The 17,783-nt window shown below is 34.7% G+C and overlaps 1 protein-coding gene across 1 annotated transcript in view; it reads left to right on the top strand.

Moving 5' to 3' along the window:
- Positions 1–16,023, top strand: part of LOC144452490 (substance-P receptor-like) — a 22,823-nt gene extending 6,800 nt beyond the window's left edge. The window contains exons 2-4 of the mRNA XM_078143590.1: positions 12,118–12,519; positions 14,243–14,458; positions 15,865–16,023. Coding sequence (XP_077999716.1) covers positions 12,118–12,519; positions 14,243–14,458; positions 15,865–16,023 — 777 coding nt within the window. The remainder of the gene's footprint in view (positions 1–12,117; positions 12,520–14,242; positions 14,459–15,864) is intronic.
- The last annotated feature ends 1,760 nt before the right edge of the window (positions 16,024–17,783 follow it).

The raw sequence follows: 17,783 nt of genomic DNA, 5'->3' as shown, positions 1-17,783 counted from the left end.
ATACTGTTCTTGGACATCAAGCAACTTTACATTTTATACAAACATACTTGACATGACATGATTATTCATTAGATGCACACTGAATATTCATGATTTTTATCTGAACAAAGTGAGCTCTTAGGATTTATGAATTTAACGTGTATTCTAATGAATAATCATGTCTGTTTAGACCTATCATGTAATGGTGCATGAGTGAAAGAACAATAGAGGTGAAAGGACGACTCACTTTGGTGTTTTTTGGCAACAGATCGAAAATTATGTGATGTGAAATCATAATTATTCTCCAGAACCCAAAGGTGATGACAATACCTTTATTTCCTGGAGTGAGTGGCATTCCCCTTTAATATGCAATTACTAGAGGAACTCGATGTGAAACAACATAACATGTGAAAAGTAAAAAAGGAAAACACATTTGTCAAAAAAGGTTGAGATAGTATAAATGAAATCACTATGATTTTGTTGCTATATAAATGTAACACATTGGAGAGGTTGCTAATTTACATAAATACCGTGGTAACCTTGTAGAGCTAGAACGTATATACCGAGTAATTGACATTATTGCAATACTTGGCATATAACTAATGGTGAAAGTGCTTTTAAAGAAACTGTAACATCTCAATACATTATGTATTGGTTTCCTTCAGGATAAAGACATTTACAGTTCATTGAAGCATGGCTGTATCTGTCGTCGGTACACCTCATCCCACAGCAAGATCTTTGTAGTACCGGCTTGTTGTATAATGTATCGTCCTCGCTCACGGAAGGGAATTATAGTGTCGAACTACCTCATTGCCATATGTGACGACAAGCAGAAATATCAAATGTTAAATATTGTATCGAAGCGTACGTTTGAAAATAATCACATTATTTCAATTACATTTCTGTTTGAAAAACCTTGACCAAATTCGATGAATGATTCGAATATATGATACTTTGCTCACACTCTATTAAGAATGAGAAAGTTGATTTTATAACATTCTCCGAATTCGACCATCGATGAAGAGTTTTGAAGACAGGATAGTCGTTTGTAATCTGTACTACAATCAAAAGTTCTTCTTTTCAAATGGGTGACTGTGACTCAGGTATAATTCTGTTACATTGTAAGTTGAAGAATGTTCTGACCACTTCAAGTAATTACTTGTAGCCAAACGTGAAGACTCAGAAACACTCTGGCATATGAATATGCAGCAACTGACAACTTTATCGAATTTATACCTTCAGCTTGAATAGTATTTGTCATTACTGATATAACATGTATTTCAGTGGAGGCTAACGGCGACTTTTACTGTTCAGTTTTTCTCAAGATTGATAGTATGGCTACTTTACATCGACTTTTTATCGATAGAAATGCCACCACAAGCAATTCTATCGAGATGTAGCGATCACAAAAATCGGAGCGGTTCGCTTTTTATCTTAGTATCCGACCTATTAAACTTTACTTTCGCGCACGTCATTATTTACGACAATTGTTTTTAATTAGTTGTGCCATATGGAGTAAACTTGGATATGGTATATTGTATGTATGATAGTTCATATTCATTATCATATTACATTATATATATATATTAGATGCAATGCACCATACGACCACAGTTCAGGATAATCTTAATTTCGATAACAGTACAGTTTTTATGATACTTGAGAGTAAGAGTTTAACATATTTTGTCCGATAAATATTGTTATTTGATAAATAATTCTTCAAATTTGAAGAATGTTTTATAAATATAAAAGCTAAAGAATGTTTTATAAATATAAAAGCTAAAGCTAGTTTACTGATAATGGTGCAAACAGAAAACAGTGAAAAGCCTTTCTTCTATGTAATGAAAACTTGTGAGCAATTGCTTTAAAATGAAACAGATTTATAATTTAAGAGTCACATTTGGTTAACTAGTGGGGAGCATACAATTTTACAAAATTTGTGATGTATTTGCCTATGATAAACAAACTTGGTTGGTTGGTTGGTTGGTTGGTTGGTTGGTTGGTTGGTTGGTTGGTTGGGTGGGTGGGTGGGTGGTTTGGTGGTCGGTTGGGTGGGTGGGTGGGTGGGCTGGTGGGTGGTTAGTTGGTTGGCTGGTTAGGTTGATTGATCGATGTATAGCTTAGAGTGAAATTTGTTACAAGCATGCCGTTTCAATAAATAATTGCACGTTTCATAAAAATCAACGCATATTAATTAACCTCATTAGCATATTTTGATGAGTTTTATGACCATCTTAGCAATTGCCCATAATAATTGTAACTTGTGACACATTTTATTGCTCGGTTGAAAGTGGTAGATATCAATTAGTAACTAATTATTTGCTATTTTATAATTTTCATGTGTTTTTCAAGAAGTTTCGCTGTTATGGTAGAAAACTTAAGCTTCTTTACTATTGGAAAAATAAATTCCTTCAGCACGAGAAATTCTCAAGACGTTCTCCATCTAAATACTAACCACGCCTTTATCAGACAGGAAGGGGTTTACCCTACAGTTCATGGTAGTAGGCATTCAAGAATTTCAAAAATACTCTTTTTGTACAACAAAACAGTCACATTCTAAGTAAAATACCGGAGGGAGAGTGTTCACTTTCAATGGGCTTTTCTGTACCATCAGTATCTATTGTCTGTGACAGAAGCTTGCAAATGTGTGTTATAGAAGTAGTCTCTTCCCTCCCATAGGTCCTATCCTACCAAGATGGCAAAGTGCTCCTCGAGACTATGTACATTACATGTGACCTTTCAGTGATTAAAAATGAGAAATCGGATATACTATGAGGATAGCTATTACCTGCTTACTTAAAAGCATTACTCATATCATTTCCTGTAGCACGTATTGCGAATTCGTACTCCTTAAGATACACAGACACAAAAACCAACATCTAATATAGGCATATAAAGTTGTGCATCAAATATTCTTCACATATCTCCGTATGAAGTGTTATTTGGGCACCCGCGCTTAAGTCTATGTCTACCATCGTAATATACCCTAAAAATGATGGCTAAAAATACATTTTGTAAAAACTTATTATTTAAAAAAAAAAGTAACCGTACAAGTACACGTTCCTAATATTTCCATTCATAATCGTAATGACATAGAAATGACGAAGTCAGAAGAAAACTTTGAACCATTTCAGCAATAATAGGCTTCCCCTTGTACTTGCCAAGAAAATTGGTTTACGTCTCCCTGTGCTTCTTGAGCATCCCCTTAGTGTGGTCACATGACCGCTACTATCCAATCTCGCTCAGATACGCGCTCGTGGGGTTGCCACCTGACAATCAGTGACGTTGTGGTTATTTTCTATTCCTGCTATAGAGGGCGTCGAGTTTTTAACATTTCGTCAAACTGAAGACAAAGGTTCATGGGAAATTACGTAAGGCCAACCTTATAAACTAAGACATAATAAATGGATCATAATATTTGAATATTCAGATCTACCTTCAAATCTGTATTTTCCAATTACACAAATCGTTAATGAAATACTCACAATACCTAAAAGAGTTTGTGTGTTTAATGCGAAACTTTAAAATTCTAAAATGCTACATTCTACTTCATATGAACAATTTACCTGCATACTAGTACTGCGTCTTGCAACTCTGTGCATCGAAAATTATAAACACACTGTATAAATCTCCAGACGGCTGAAGATAAATGAAAATAGCTTTATGCATAAATTGAAATAAACCATATATAGACAAGATTCAAAAGCAATATTTTGACATCCTTAATGTTTATGACACCTTATAAGATCTAAAATATTTCCTTCCAAGAAAACATTAATTACTGTCTATACCCTATTAATCCACCACATTAGACGAAACTGGTAAGGCATAAATGAAAAATAAATTGTTTCCGGTAAAATGACTTCATTAAATAGGGTAGGTAGGTTGGGATTTTATTTTATTTTATTGTACTTACACATTTTTTAATAACTTTGACCCACAGACAAGATACTCGTTGGTCACAATACTTCTGTAACAGTTGATGAGGTGTAAACAAAGTAAATGAAGACAAGTATGTGATTCAGAAGTAGACAAACGCAATATACAGACTGTGCTGTTATAGGCTGAAATGATGCCGTTTCTCGTTGGAATGTGATTTCATTTTTAAAAAAGTAACCACAAATAGTTTAAGAAAAGCTATAAGGAAGTAGGGTCGGCGGCTTAAACTAGGGTCGGTCAGGTTATCGGATACACACTATTTTTATATTTGGCTTAATCTTTAAATGGGCAGAGTATGAGAAAAACAATAAATATAAAACATTATTAAAACAACCACACAAAACCTATAACACAGACATGTAATATTGATAAGGAATTTGACTATTTGAATCGCAGAAAGCAATTACTTACTTATAATATGACCTTATATTGATCATATCTATTAAAACAGTAGGAAACACCTAAAGAATTCATTTTTAAGAAATGAGCAACGTTACTTGTTTATAAGTTTAACATAAATATGCAACAGTAAAAGATAAGCTTTTTTACAAGTCTAATAAGTTAATAACCAGTTCTAACTCTTGATATGTAATAGGTGAATACAGCCAATTGTATACATCATTACCCTTGACGACATACGGCCTAAGGATAAGATTACTTTCAGAAATCCAACATCATTAGAATGAAAGAGATTACACTGAACATCAGATACACTGGTGAGTGCATCAGACTTAGGGACATTTTCCTTTAACATGGGATTTAGTTTTGCTTATCTTTCAAAAACGCAATTACATTTCATTGACAAATATTTTGTGTAATATAATTACATTGCCATTAAGGACATCTTTAAGGTTTACTGGAATTTGAAACAACTCAGTGTGTAACTGAAAACTAATTTTGTTCATTGGTTGAATTACGAAGAGTTGATTGGTTACATAAATAAGCTCATTTTCCAAAACTTTTGTTAAATAGTTTCTTTAGATATCCTTGTTCACTATTCCCTTTGGATATTATAGATCCATTAAATGTGTTTATGTAATTTCCTTTCGGAAAAAAAGTGTAAATACATTTAACAAAACTGACGCCAATGTGTATCATTTATCTGTCTCTTTTTAGCTCTTTTGTGCCCTTTCCAATAATCATATTATCTCTCTTGTCACCATCGTTCACCATCAACGCTTCAGCTGGCGGGAAAAATTCTTTTATTTCAAACAAATGTAATCCCATAAGTGCTTAAGAGATGCATACTACATTGCATTATCAATTATGATATTCAAACAATATGAATCATTTACGGAAACAGACTTCTAATATCTGTCAATATCAAACCCACATTGCGAACTCTTTGATTTATTACTGTGACGTAATCAGTCAAAAACTAATTGTAGTAGTAAACGGGCGACGCTACTGGTATCCAATCATAGCGTATACAGAAACTGAGAAATCACAGATCTTTCATGAGCACTTGATACACAGTTTGATTGATTACGTATGTTGGTCATATTTTCTCGATTATTGTCTTACTGGCTCAGGATTAGACACAGTGGTTGATGGATCATCAAAGATAATCCTACAAGAAGTATTGAGCAAATTATTTACGATAGATGAAAGTGCTTAGAAATTATGTACTGAGTCCTTCGTGTGTTGTTCTTGTAATGGAATACTTAGTGAGATTAATAGATAACCGTATAAATCACATACACAGACACACAGACACACACACACAGACACACACACACACACACACACACAAACAAACAAACAAACACACACACACACACACACACACACACACAATAAAAATGAATTTAAAAAAAAAAACACTTGTTAAAATACATCGCCAGCCATACAACATAATTTCTATCGTGCTGTAGCTCACACAAAAGTTGTTTGAATTTATATTCAGACATCGCTTAATACCAAGCATAAGTTTGTCAAAAGACACTTAACATGCCTAAAGATGCTTAGTACATGTGTATAGGGGTACTTTTATACGTAGATAAAACCTTATGAAAGAAACCTGTTGAAGCTATTGAAGTGTGTAGGCTTTAAAAGCAGACGAACCAGTGACCAAAAATATACATCATACGCGGTTTAAGATACCAATCGGAGAGGTAGAAAACTAGAATTTGTCCTTACTATCTAAACTGTTGAACATGAAAACGTCCTCAATATTTGGAATTCAAAGACACGTATAATCTTGAAATATGAACAGACGGTACAAATTTCCAAATCCGATGTGACATTAGAAAGTCCTTTGGGAAAGAGCTTTGAACAGAGTTTGGAAACTTTTGGTCAAATGAGAAGAATGTGAAATAGAGGCATTTGCAACATCGATATCAACGCGCATAGCTGTCTTTCACTTGCTTACATCTTCCGCCTAGTTTTTAACCTTATATGTTATCTTGTCGTATTTAACTATATCTGTACTGTGTATTTTCTTCTTATGATATTACTTACCTTGTCTTTCTGCCTCGGCCAGGACTCTGGAGCAGGACCTTGAAGTAATGATCTTATATTCATTTCTCCATATAGTAACTGCTGAGGCGTCATATTCCTAAGAGAAACAAATATTTGATCCAAATAAGAACTTGCCTGTTAAGAGTCAGTTTAATGATAATATTTACAGGTATTAACCAACCTGAATTTCTCATACTTAGATGTTATTCTCCATTATTTTTCTTCATTCAGCCAGAAAATACACCTAAGGGTGTGGTCAAGTGACTCGTAGTGACAAAAGCCTCGCGTCAAGAGTATTTTCTTCTGAATGAAGAAAATTACTGGAGAATAATAACAGAATTATATTAGCACCAGTAAATATGAAAGAAACAACGGAGAAAGTAATGGTAGTTTTCAATCAATATTATATTTCGAACACAGCAGAACCAGTGACGCAAGACACATGTTGTCGTGACATTGACGCGCGTTGTAGAATGTAGACGTAGTACGACCTGGGTATGAATTCCATATTTTTGGTTCAACTTGGCTTGTGCATGATACAATGTCATATATTTGCTTTGATGCCCATTTGCCCATTTGCCCATTATCACCCATGTACATTAAAGGGACCCATAAGTTATTACAAGGGGATGGCTTGGGAAATGTTGGGTCACATTTTAAGAATCTGTTCCCGGAAGGGTCGTATTTTAGAAAATAGAATGAAGGGAGGGTCACATTTTGATTTGACTCGTTACACCATCTATCTTTGCATTATTTTGTGATTTGGCACCCCACCTCTTCCATCGGTTCTACATCACACTGCTGTTACATCCCACTTCTGTAACCGCCACCGTTCAATCATTGAATGACTTTAACTTATCAGAGCATCATATTAGTAAAATTGCTGTTGACAACCATGCAGTGAATCAATTGTTTGCTTTGGCGTAAGCAGAGGAGTGGGTCTCACAGGAGTGAAAGACGAAAAGTGTGGTAAGGTAATGGGACAGTGTGGGTGGAGTGGTTGGACCTCAGTCTCGAGTGTGTTAATTTAGTGTTTGAGAGTTCTGGCCTTAATTATAAGTTCTGCCAATAAGATACACATACGGGAATTGAGTAGTACAATGCCTTGAGACAAACTTTGGAGGAAGTAGCTGGGAAACAACAATGCTTTAAATCTATCAATTAGACTGGCACAAATCCATTGGGACATACTTTGTGTAATATTTTTTACATGTTTTTGAATTTGTTATTCATTTCAAATATCGGGAAGGAAAATGTGGTCAATATTGTTTTTATATATCCCTAATTTAGTAATACTAATAGCGTCCCGAATGACTGGCGTCAGTCACCAGCGTTCAGATGTTATTGCCTTGAAATTTGGTCACTAAAGTGCGAAGAAAGACAGAATGATGGACAAGTACACTGATTACTCTAGCCAATCAAATGAGAGGGTACTAACGTAAGACCTATTTGCATATATAGTTTCCCTAGTCTTAATATTTAAAGGATATCCCACACATAGCAATGGGACGAATACTCACCATTGATTCTTAGACTCTTTTCATGTCTTACAACATTTTAACCCATAGTTTTAATATTTGAATGGTGGGAGGGGGAGTCATGTTGTAGAGAAAGGAAGTCGAGGAGTTCGAGAAATTGATCTGTTAACTATCACTCTTTGATATTTTTGTACATAAATTTCCACCTCTGTCATTGCTATTTCAAAAGCTACACTTGTATTTATTGGCGTTGATTATATCACTAACATTACCCAACCCTAAGAGTCGCTTCCATTTTGCTTGATTTTCTATCTTCGGTATCAGAAACTAAGCTGTAGGAGATTATAAATTGTAGCACGTGAATGTTAATGAAAATATTCAATCTTTCTATGAGTACACGCGAAGTTCGATGATATGCATTGTTGTAGAACTGAATAATTGTAACAACAGATGACTACGTATACCCAGATGTTGAAACCTCATGCAGATAATATTTAATAAATGAACGTCATGTATAACGTACAAACGATAATCCAGTTTGAAACAAAACAACATGAAACAGAAACGAAACACAAAATCTTTAAAAAAAATAAGAATTAAACATTTTAGATTTTAGAATAAACTTATCATTTTATTTAACAAGTGGATAGTGGACAAACAGTTGGCTAGAGTGCATTAGAAATGGGCAACAAATGATTGAAAGGATAACTAACAATATATAAAACCGTAAAACCGATTCCATTGGTCACAAACATTTGTGAGATAAAGTTACCGTTAAGTTATTTCTTCGAAGCAATTGTAGACTGAGGCTACCGTATGGATCGGGGTAAACAGCTCCTTTCTTCAGTAGTGGTCTTAAAATAATGTATGTCTTAACCTATAATACGGGGTATTGTGAATCTTAACCGGTGACCTACTGTTCCCTGTATGATAACTACTCTATTTATTTGTAATTCAGGTATTGAAGGCATTGTAATTATAGATATTAAACGTGTGCTTTGATTTTAGGGGAGGACGGTGGGCTACATCTCACAGAAATACCCCCCCCCCCCTTTATGCCACTAGAACTTGGACTTCGATTTTTAGTACGTTCTGTAAAGTCAAGAGCAGGTAAAATCTAAATGACACTGAATCAATCCTGACACAAGAATCTTTTTCGTTTCAAGTCGAAGCTTATTTCTCTGCATATTATGTGCTTGTGTAGTATTGTCAACTTATTATAATATAACATATAACAGTTTCTATATCCGTGTTTTGATGTCAGTGAACATATGTGCCAGCGTGCGTATATATACATGCGATTGTATTATATTTTGCTTGTTTCTCTGTCTGTTTGTTTGTTTGTTTGTGTATGTATGTGTGTGTTTGTGTGTGTGTGTGTGTGTGTTGTTTATATGTATTATATTATTTATATCCATGTTACGTTCCGAGTGTCATTTCAATTTCTAACTCTACCATGCTACATGTGTAATATCAAACAAGTTTGTGTGAAATTCAACTTTTGTACAAACTCGGAAATCGCATATCGTGGGTTACTGTAGAGGAAATCGTCGATTCATCTTACAGCCAGCTAGCATTAGTAATATGTAATTAATACTAACGATATGCGATTCCTATGAACAAGACCATTGTCTGTATGTAACATGGTCTCACAGAAATTAAATTGAAAGCTAACAATTCACGAGCTAGTAAGTGAACATCTGTGTCACCTGTTTCCTGATAGGAAGGAATATTTGCCGTTGGTAATGTGGGATATTGCACATGTTGTCAAGAGCACTTGAGAAGACAAATGCTCAATTAATATACGAGTATAAGGCGCCAATGAATTAGCAGTCTCACTCGTTGTTTTACATGCCCTCACCACCATTCTGTAGTATTCACTAAAGCAGATCTTGTATACATGTTCGCACTTTTTTGTTGCAAGCAAATGTGATGTCAACACATGTACAGAAGTAGAGGCTCAAATAAGCAGTCATGGAATTGGAAATGCTTTTCTATTGTGTTGTCGGTGTTGTCCATTATATCAGATACTATCAAGCATGCAGTAGACTAGGCATTCTTCAAAATGTTAAACTATGAAAAAAAGACCCGCAAGAGAATTTTCCCTTTTCTCTTTACCCCCAATCGTACCACGATGCATCAAAATTAAAAATTAAAAATATGGTGGTGCAATTTCTTAAAACTATATGTGATGGGAACTATCATTTTCAATATATTATATCTATCATTCATTTACTAATTCTAATCTCATGTTTGTAGTCTTGTCGGGGAATATAAATGTTTGTTATTGAAAAACGACTCTACAGTAATTTGCTAGTGTTACAGTATATTAATGGCAGTAAATAACTATTAAACTAAAGAAAACCATGGATAATATATTGAGTGGTATATTGAGGTTAAGATTGCATGCCTTTAAGTCGTGGGAACACGTCACGCATTCAATGAACAAATGTATGATTTCTAAAAATCAAAATACGACAGAAACGTGCAGGCAAAGCTATATTTGTTGACGCATGTCAATATCAGTGACGAGATCTCACAGTGTGATGTGAACTATATCGACCCTGTACCTTTTGTAACATAGGTCGTACATTATATCACTGTCAAATAGCCCATACAAAGAGAAGCTTTCAGATAAAATCTTTAATAGAAAGTGATTGGTGATGTTGAAACTATCGTCGAAATCATAGCAATAAACATGTACACGTATGTTGACTATATCAGTAGCAAAAGTGTCGTCTGGTGTATTTTATGTGTTTAACTTGATTAAACGTATGGTCATAGCATGATGATGAACTGAAATGTATTGAAATGAAGTAGCTATAGTCGAAGTCATAAAACTTTGAGCACAGTTCTTTGACGTATAAAATGTTATTGGAACTACACTTACACTAGTAGATATTGAAAATTCACATGTCAGTTGTGCAATTATTAATTGGTTGCTAAAAAACACTACAATAATGATCTAATTTAACCTTGAATATAATATTGACCCGTCGACAATTCATTTCCCATCAGGTAAACAAATGGAAACCAAATTGTACACATTTCCGACTCCCAGTATTTGTGACAGACTCTTCCTCATTTTGTTTTAGTTTAAAATGTACTTCAATGATATATTTGCTATCCATCCAATGTTTGTGAATGTAGCTGACGTTTTCTGATATACAGCTTAAAAACAATACTCTCACAGAACACCATAACAGAACCCCCTCTGCAGCGGTACTTCCACCACGATAGCGAGTGAAACTGTAGCAGAAAACATCGCGTTCTCAAAATATGTGATCCCCCCCCCGAAAAAAATGAACCCAAGAATTGTTTCAGTTTTTCCAAAAGCTATACAGATGATTTTGTTATGTGCCATTAAGCGGTAACCCCCCCCCCCTCCCCCACTTCTCGCATTCTGGAGATGTACAATTGCACGGTACTATAACAGAGATTGAAGCATACACAAACACATTCTCATGGCAATCACCCACCTCATTATTAAATATAAGCTTAGACTTACTAATTTTGCAAATTTACACGGTGAAAGGCAGCTCATGAGGGTTTTTTTGGTTCAGATCATGGGCAAAATATTTCGTGGCACTTTCAAACCACCAAACTGTCACCCCCCCCCCCCCCCCACCCCCGTCGTAAATTCTGTTTCTTCCCTAGTATAAGGTGCAGGTCATCACTGATACATAATACATTCTTTTATGTAAAGGATACTTGCTATGATGGTTACCAATTTATAGTATGACATTTAGAAAACTTGTAATTTTCTTATAATTAAGTGTCTTTGTTTCGATTAACTATATACATTGCATCTTACGTTCAGGACCATTTACAACTTAAACGGGTAATCAAGTAGACTAAGTAATTGATTTCTCCCATGTGTGTCTTTATCTGCTTTTAATATCATGATAAAACTATAAATCACAGACGAAACTGCTGTAAAAGAAATAGGCTGTTAAATCACGTTAGTCAGGCACTTCTTCGTCATGTTGTATATATATATATATATATATATATATATATATATATATATATATATATATATATATATATATATATATATATATATATATATATATATATATATATATATATATGCGTGTGTTTATGTGTGTGTATGTATGTATGTATGTATGTATGTATGTATGTACGTACGTATGTACGTATGTATGTATGTATGTATGTATGTATGTATGTATGTATGTATGTATGTATGTATGATGCCTTATGTCATTTCTTTCTTTTTACTTTCTTTACCTTTAAGGTGTCTGTAATAGTCAGTGTCTACACTCTCACAGCTATTGGCATTGACCGCTATTACGCCGTCATCTATCCCTTCAAGGTACGAGTGACCAAGAATCGATCAAAGATCTTACTTGCGATAATATGGATTTTAGCTGTCGGTCTGGCAGTCGTCCAGACTGTCTTCACACGTACCATGTCGTACTACTATGACAGGAAAACGGTTTATCTCTGTATGGAGTGGGATATATATGCGTCAGTCTCACGGGGTTACGAAATCTTCATAGTGTTACTCACGTACGTGGCACCTTTGTGCGTACTCACATTTACGTACACCCGGGTAGGGTTGAAACTTTGGGGAAGGAACCTGCCTGGTAACACTGATCAGCAGAGAGACAGGTCGCATGCATCATCAAAGAGAAAGGTAAGATTTGTTACACGAAGGCTTGAAATCAGACATACGTATTTTAATCCCACCGTAAGGCAAACGTAAATAACGCATGCTGTAATTATAGGAGGTTGGATTATAATTTGGTACAAATATTGATGATTACAAAGCGAACCTATCCTATTCATCTTGCGTCATTTGCATAATTAATTTTTTTTTTATAATAAGGTAATACTTTATTGATACGCACTACTGAAATTGCATATGATGTGGTATATTCACCGGAGATAAGAAAGTGCACATGTATGACATTTTGTTTACTTACGTATACTCTCTTTAATGTTAATGATACTTTTGCATAATTGATTTAACAATTACGGGTATCTCGAGTATGGGAGCTCAGAATATTGCACTCCGACCATGCTTATAGCAACAACAATCTAGAGTCTTGCTTTCACGTTACATCTGGTTAATACGGCAATAGTCAGGAGAGCCGCGATTTACTTCATATGCATACAAACCGAGGGCTCCTTCGAGTAATAGTGTGGTAGTTGCTCCATTGTAGGTATATATATACCGTAGTAAGGTCATTTTGAATGATACATTGCATAATTGTACGTCACACAATCAAAATTGCATTAGTGTTGATTAGGTGAGACTGTCGTCAGCTGTACTACTTTAACCGTGCTGGAGAGCAGACTGATTTGGATTATTCTTGCTCGTCTGTACTAAATTGCGAAACATTCACTTGGAATACATCATAACTAGATATTCAGTATTTTTGTGTTAGTAAATGTGACATTAATCATGATTACAATATTAATTATATTTCATTTCATATTTCATCAATCCATAGAGAAACAAAATAGAGAAAATTTGTACCATAAGATTTTCAAAAATATATAAACAATGCTTGCTTTTTGTATTGACTTTTCAAATCTTGCAGTTAAACCAAGACAGAAGTGCAGTCACACCGTTATGCTATGTTTCAAGTTTAGTAAAGTTTAATAAAAAAAAACACTTTTCAACAATGTGAACTTGTAAGTTATTAAGTGTGATGGGTCATGATCACATATCATGAATCAGCTTTTCACAAGCTTGAGATTGTGTTGTAAGAAGCTATAGAACTACTGCAAGCAATAGTGAATATTTTAATTCACTTCCAGCATGCTAACCTTAATCCTAACCTTGGAATATAAAAAGATGTAACCGTGTCTGAAAGAAACTACCGAACGATGTAAAGAAAGGTCACCTCTAACACCCTTGGATACTTTCCCCTCATCCATCATAATCTCCTTGATCAGGTCAATATACTCATTTGACACATCTTAATACTAAAGTTGACTTCAGGAAAGCTATATAATATCAGAAAAGGTTAATAAGGTTGGCCTCCCGGTAAGCTAGTAGAAACCTACTTTCCAAGACTGGAAGGTACTTCAATTGATATACACTATTACAGTGTGATAAAATTGAGGATAAAAACACTCAAGATTCAAGATATATCATTGTATGGTTGAGTGATTCAATATTGCGTCATCATAAATGCTACAAATAGTCATTTCATAACATAACATTTCATAACATTTCGTCCATGTTACAACGGTTACCTTAAGTAATAATCTACTAAGAGTTTTATTCTAGATTAATGTAGGACCTAAAGGCCATTTAAATAAACAATATAAGATAATCGCTATACATATATATCAAACTTAATCTAAATTTATTATTTCGAGTATTGTTCTCTTTCTTTTTTCCCCAGATAATCAAGATGTTAATCTTGGTAGTTCTTCTCTTCGCCCTTTGCTGGCTACCCCTGCATGTATTCATGATGATCACGAGATTTCTCCCCTATATTTTCGGAGACACAACTCACCAAGACATGATGAGAAAGGTCAACGCGTGCGTTTTATGGTTGGCTATGTCAAATAGCTTCATGAACCCTCTCTTGTACTGCATTTTAAATGATGGGTTTCGGGTAAGTTGTTGTATGTATGTATGTATGTATGTATGTATGTATGTATGTATGTATGTATGTATGTATGTGTGTATGCGTGTGTGTGTGTGTGTGTGTGTGTGTGTGTGTGTGTGTGTGCGTGTATGAACTAAAGATAATCTGTAATAAAACGTGTAAATTGATTTTGAATTTGTAAAAGGTATACATTTTTATTACACTCACGTTTCCCTGTCATTATTTATTTATGACTTATCCAACGTAGGAACAACAGATTATGTATAAAGTGAAATCAATCATGAAATGTGATGTTAATGTCCTCGTGTTCAGAGTTAAATGTAATCCAATTCGCATCATTATTTAATGTTATGACCTGACAATACCTATCATTAAGTCATTACCAAATGTCATCTTGGCAGAATCGTTTCTTCATCATATGCACGCACCATGCATGATTACTGGTGATTAATAGACTAAGTTTGTAAAGGACCACGCTGCATGAATTTAAAGCTCTGAATAGATTTATTGGGCATTACCGGAACAAATCAACACGACTTTGGTTGCACCAAGGGATATATACATGCCTAGCCAGTGGACATAAAGTGATCAGATACAATTCGTCACGAGTAAACGGACATACGCTCATTGAAACGAGATATGATTGATACTGTTGCTAACGGCAATTTATGAATTTTCTGTTATTTTTTGGATAAAAACTTCAGGGCAATGCCAATGATTTCAAGCTTTTGTGCAATGTACGTAGGCAGAAAGATTACAGGGATACTCATATTTCTAAGCTAGTATGTGAAGAACGATGTTTTGTTAAAATGACTGCAATGACTGCACGATATTGCAGACGGTACGCCTTTAAATGTTAAAAATAATTATTATCGGTTCTTTAAATTTTGTTCTCCAGGCATTTACACTAGTGAATCTTTTAGCACAATCGTTGTGAGAGTCATTAGCCAAAGTATCACCGCTGCCGATGTTATGTTCTCTATGTCCCTTTTGTGCAATTTGGCAAATTAAAAAAATGTTTGTTTCCGATAACGTGACTTCAGAAAATAGTCGAAATTTTATTTTAGTTTACTTTCGACTCACGATAAGATACTGGTCGGTCACAATAATTCCGTGAGAGTTTGATGAAGTGTAAAAGAAGTAAATGAAACCAATCACGTTATGCAGACTGTACTGTCATTATAGTCTAAAACAGACTCGGTTTCTCTCTGGAATACAATTTTTTATAAAGTGACTACAGATGAGACAAAGGCATGGAAATCATAGGTCGGGGTCGGGGGCTGAAACTAGGATCGGCCGAGTTATCGGAAACACACTATATATTTTTTTTCATTTCGAGCATTTAGTGTTGAGATCAGAACTCATTCACAGAACATCAGATCGAAACACGGTCTCTGTTTCTTTTGTTTCAGGCCGATTTGAAGGCATTATTTCTACGGAGGCAAAGACTTCAAAAATCCAGGACGGTGCAGTCATCAGCCAGAACCTCAAGAAGTCGTTCTGTGACATCTTCGACATCAACACTGCTACTGTCAAACATCATGTTCCTGGGATTTCGACACAGTAAATAAACAATTACATCTTTCTGATCCGAAGGCAGAAGACACTAAGGATGGGTCTTAAATACCGGCTTCAAAATAAGCCGTGGCACCACTCTATATATGAAAGTATATTATGCCTTATTATTTACTTATTTTATTTATCATCCAACAGGCATTGCCCAATAACAGGAGGAAGGGTCAGTGTTAGCGCAGGAGGAAACCGGAGTACCCGGTGAAACTTGCGTTGTTCGGTAGAGTCAAACTGAACGACACTCTTCCTACTTTCCGCGTGGTAAATTTAATCAAACCAGAATGGGCTCGAACCCCGACCACAGTGTTAAGAGGCAAGTGGATTGACCACTCGGTCACCGACAACCATTATAGAAGGTGTTACCATGTCATTGTACACTTCAAGCAAATAACACATCTCATGATAGTTATTTGTTCTGAACATGAACGTTTTTTCGTAGAAAATATTTCACTTTTAGTACATATGCTTGATTATAGCATTACATATCAAACATTATGGTTGGTGGCAACATTTTTGCTGTAACATTTGTTTAACTAAATAGTCTTAAGCAGCTCTGTTTAAAGGTTGACAAGAATCCTATTTGAAATGGTGAATATAATGTAACATAGAAGACATCTTAAAAGCATTCTATAGTTGACAGATTCATTGATTAACCATGAAAGCTAGTGGGACGCAATACTTATTCACATTCATGTTAAACGTACAGCAGAATATAAATTATTCTTTTTGTGAGTCTTATTATTTGTTTTCAACAAAGGGGTTGTTTGATTAAAATCTCTTTTTGGTCATAAGGATATATAAAGTAATTAGTGAAAAAGCTAGCTAAATTTCTAAAAGATACCACATAATGTTGATATTCTAGGCTTTAAAAATCAAGTGTAAGATTTTAATTAGAACATGTTATGATAGTAAGGTTTGCTCTTTGATAAGCGTCATATTGTTTGGTTATCTTTATTTAGTGTACATAACTTATACACATTCAATGTCGATAAAGAGAACTTTATCTTTATCAATGATAAGCTTAGCTTCGACAATTGATCGTCAAAGAAATGACGTCAGTGAGATAGTATATTTATACATTTGTAGAAAGCTAATGCAGCGATTAGCAATTGATACTAATTTTGTAATTAGTACTGAAAGTGCATTTTGAAGAAATATTTGTTAACGTCTTTTAGTAGTGTTAGTGTATTTGAATGTAATTTGACAAGTAGTCATACTATCCATGTGTTTGTCTTTGTTTAATCATCCTCCCTATCTATGTCTGTCTGTCTGTCCGTCTGTCAGTCTGTCCGTCCGTCTGTCTGTCCGTCTACAATGCAATTACATGTGCCATTTGAATTCTTTGGAGTCATTACAAAGAAGATAGCTTTATATGATTTATTCAGAATATCTATGTTTGTCTAGTTTTTAAAGATACAATGGAATACTTACGCCAAGGGTATAGTCTTACGTCACAATAATTCATAATCATAGTTGATGTCGTAGTTAGATATTCACTCATTCACTCTCTCAGTTAGTCAATTACTCGCTCACTCACTCACTCACACTCATGATCACTTACTCACTCACTCACTCACTCACTCAATCAATCAATCAATCAATCAATCAATCAATCAATCAATCAATCAATCAATCAATCAATCAATCAATCAATCAATACACATAGATTAGAACCCAGCAATTAATCTTTTGAGAATATTTAAAAAGCGCCACGATCTTATGAAGCTTCTCCCAATGAATTGTAAATAATTTGGGAGCA

Source organism: Glandiceps talaboti, chromosome 22, assembly GCF_964340395.1.
Source record: "Glandiceps talaboti chromosome 22, keGlaTala1.1, whole genome shotgun sequence".
Lineage (NCBI taxonomy): Eukaryota > Metazoa > Hemichordata > Enteropneusta > Spengelidae > Glandiceps > Glandiceps talaboti.
The sequence above is the reverse complement of the archived record's forward strand: the minus strand, read 5'-3'. Positions and strand labels throughout refer to the sequence as shown.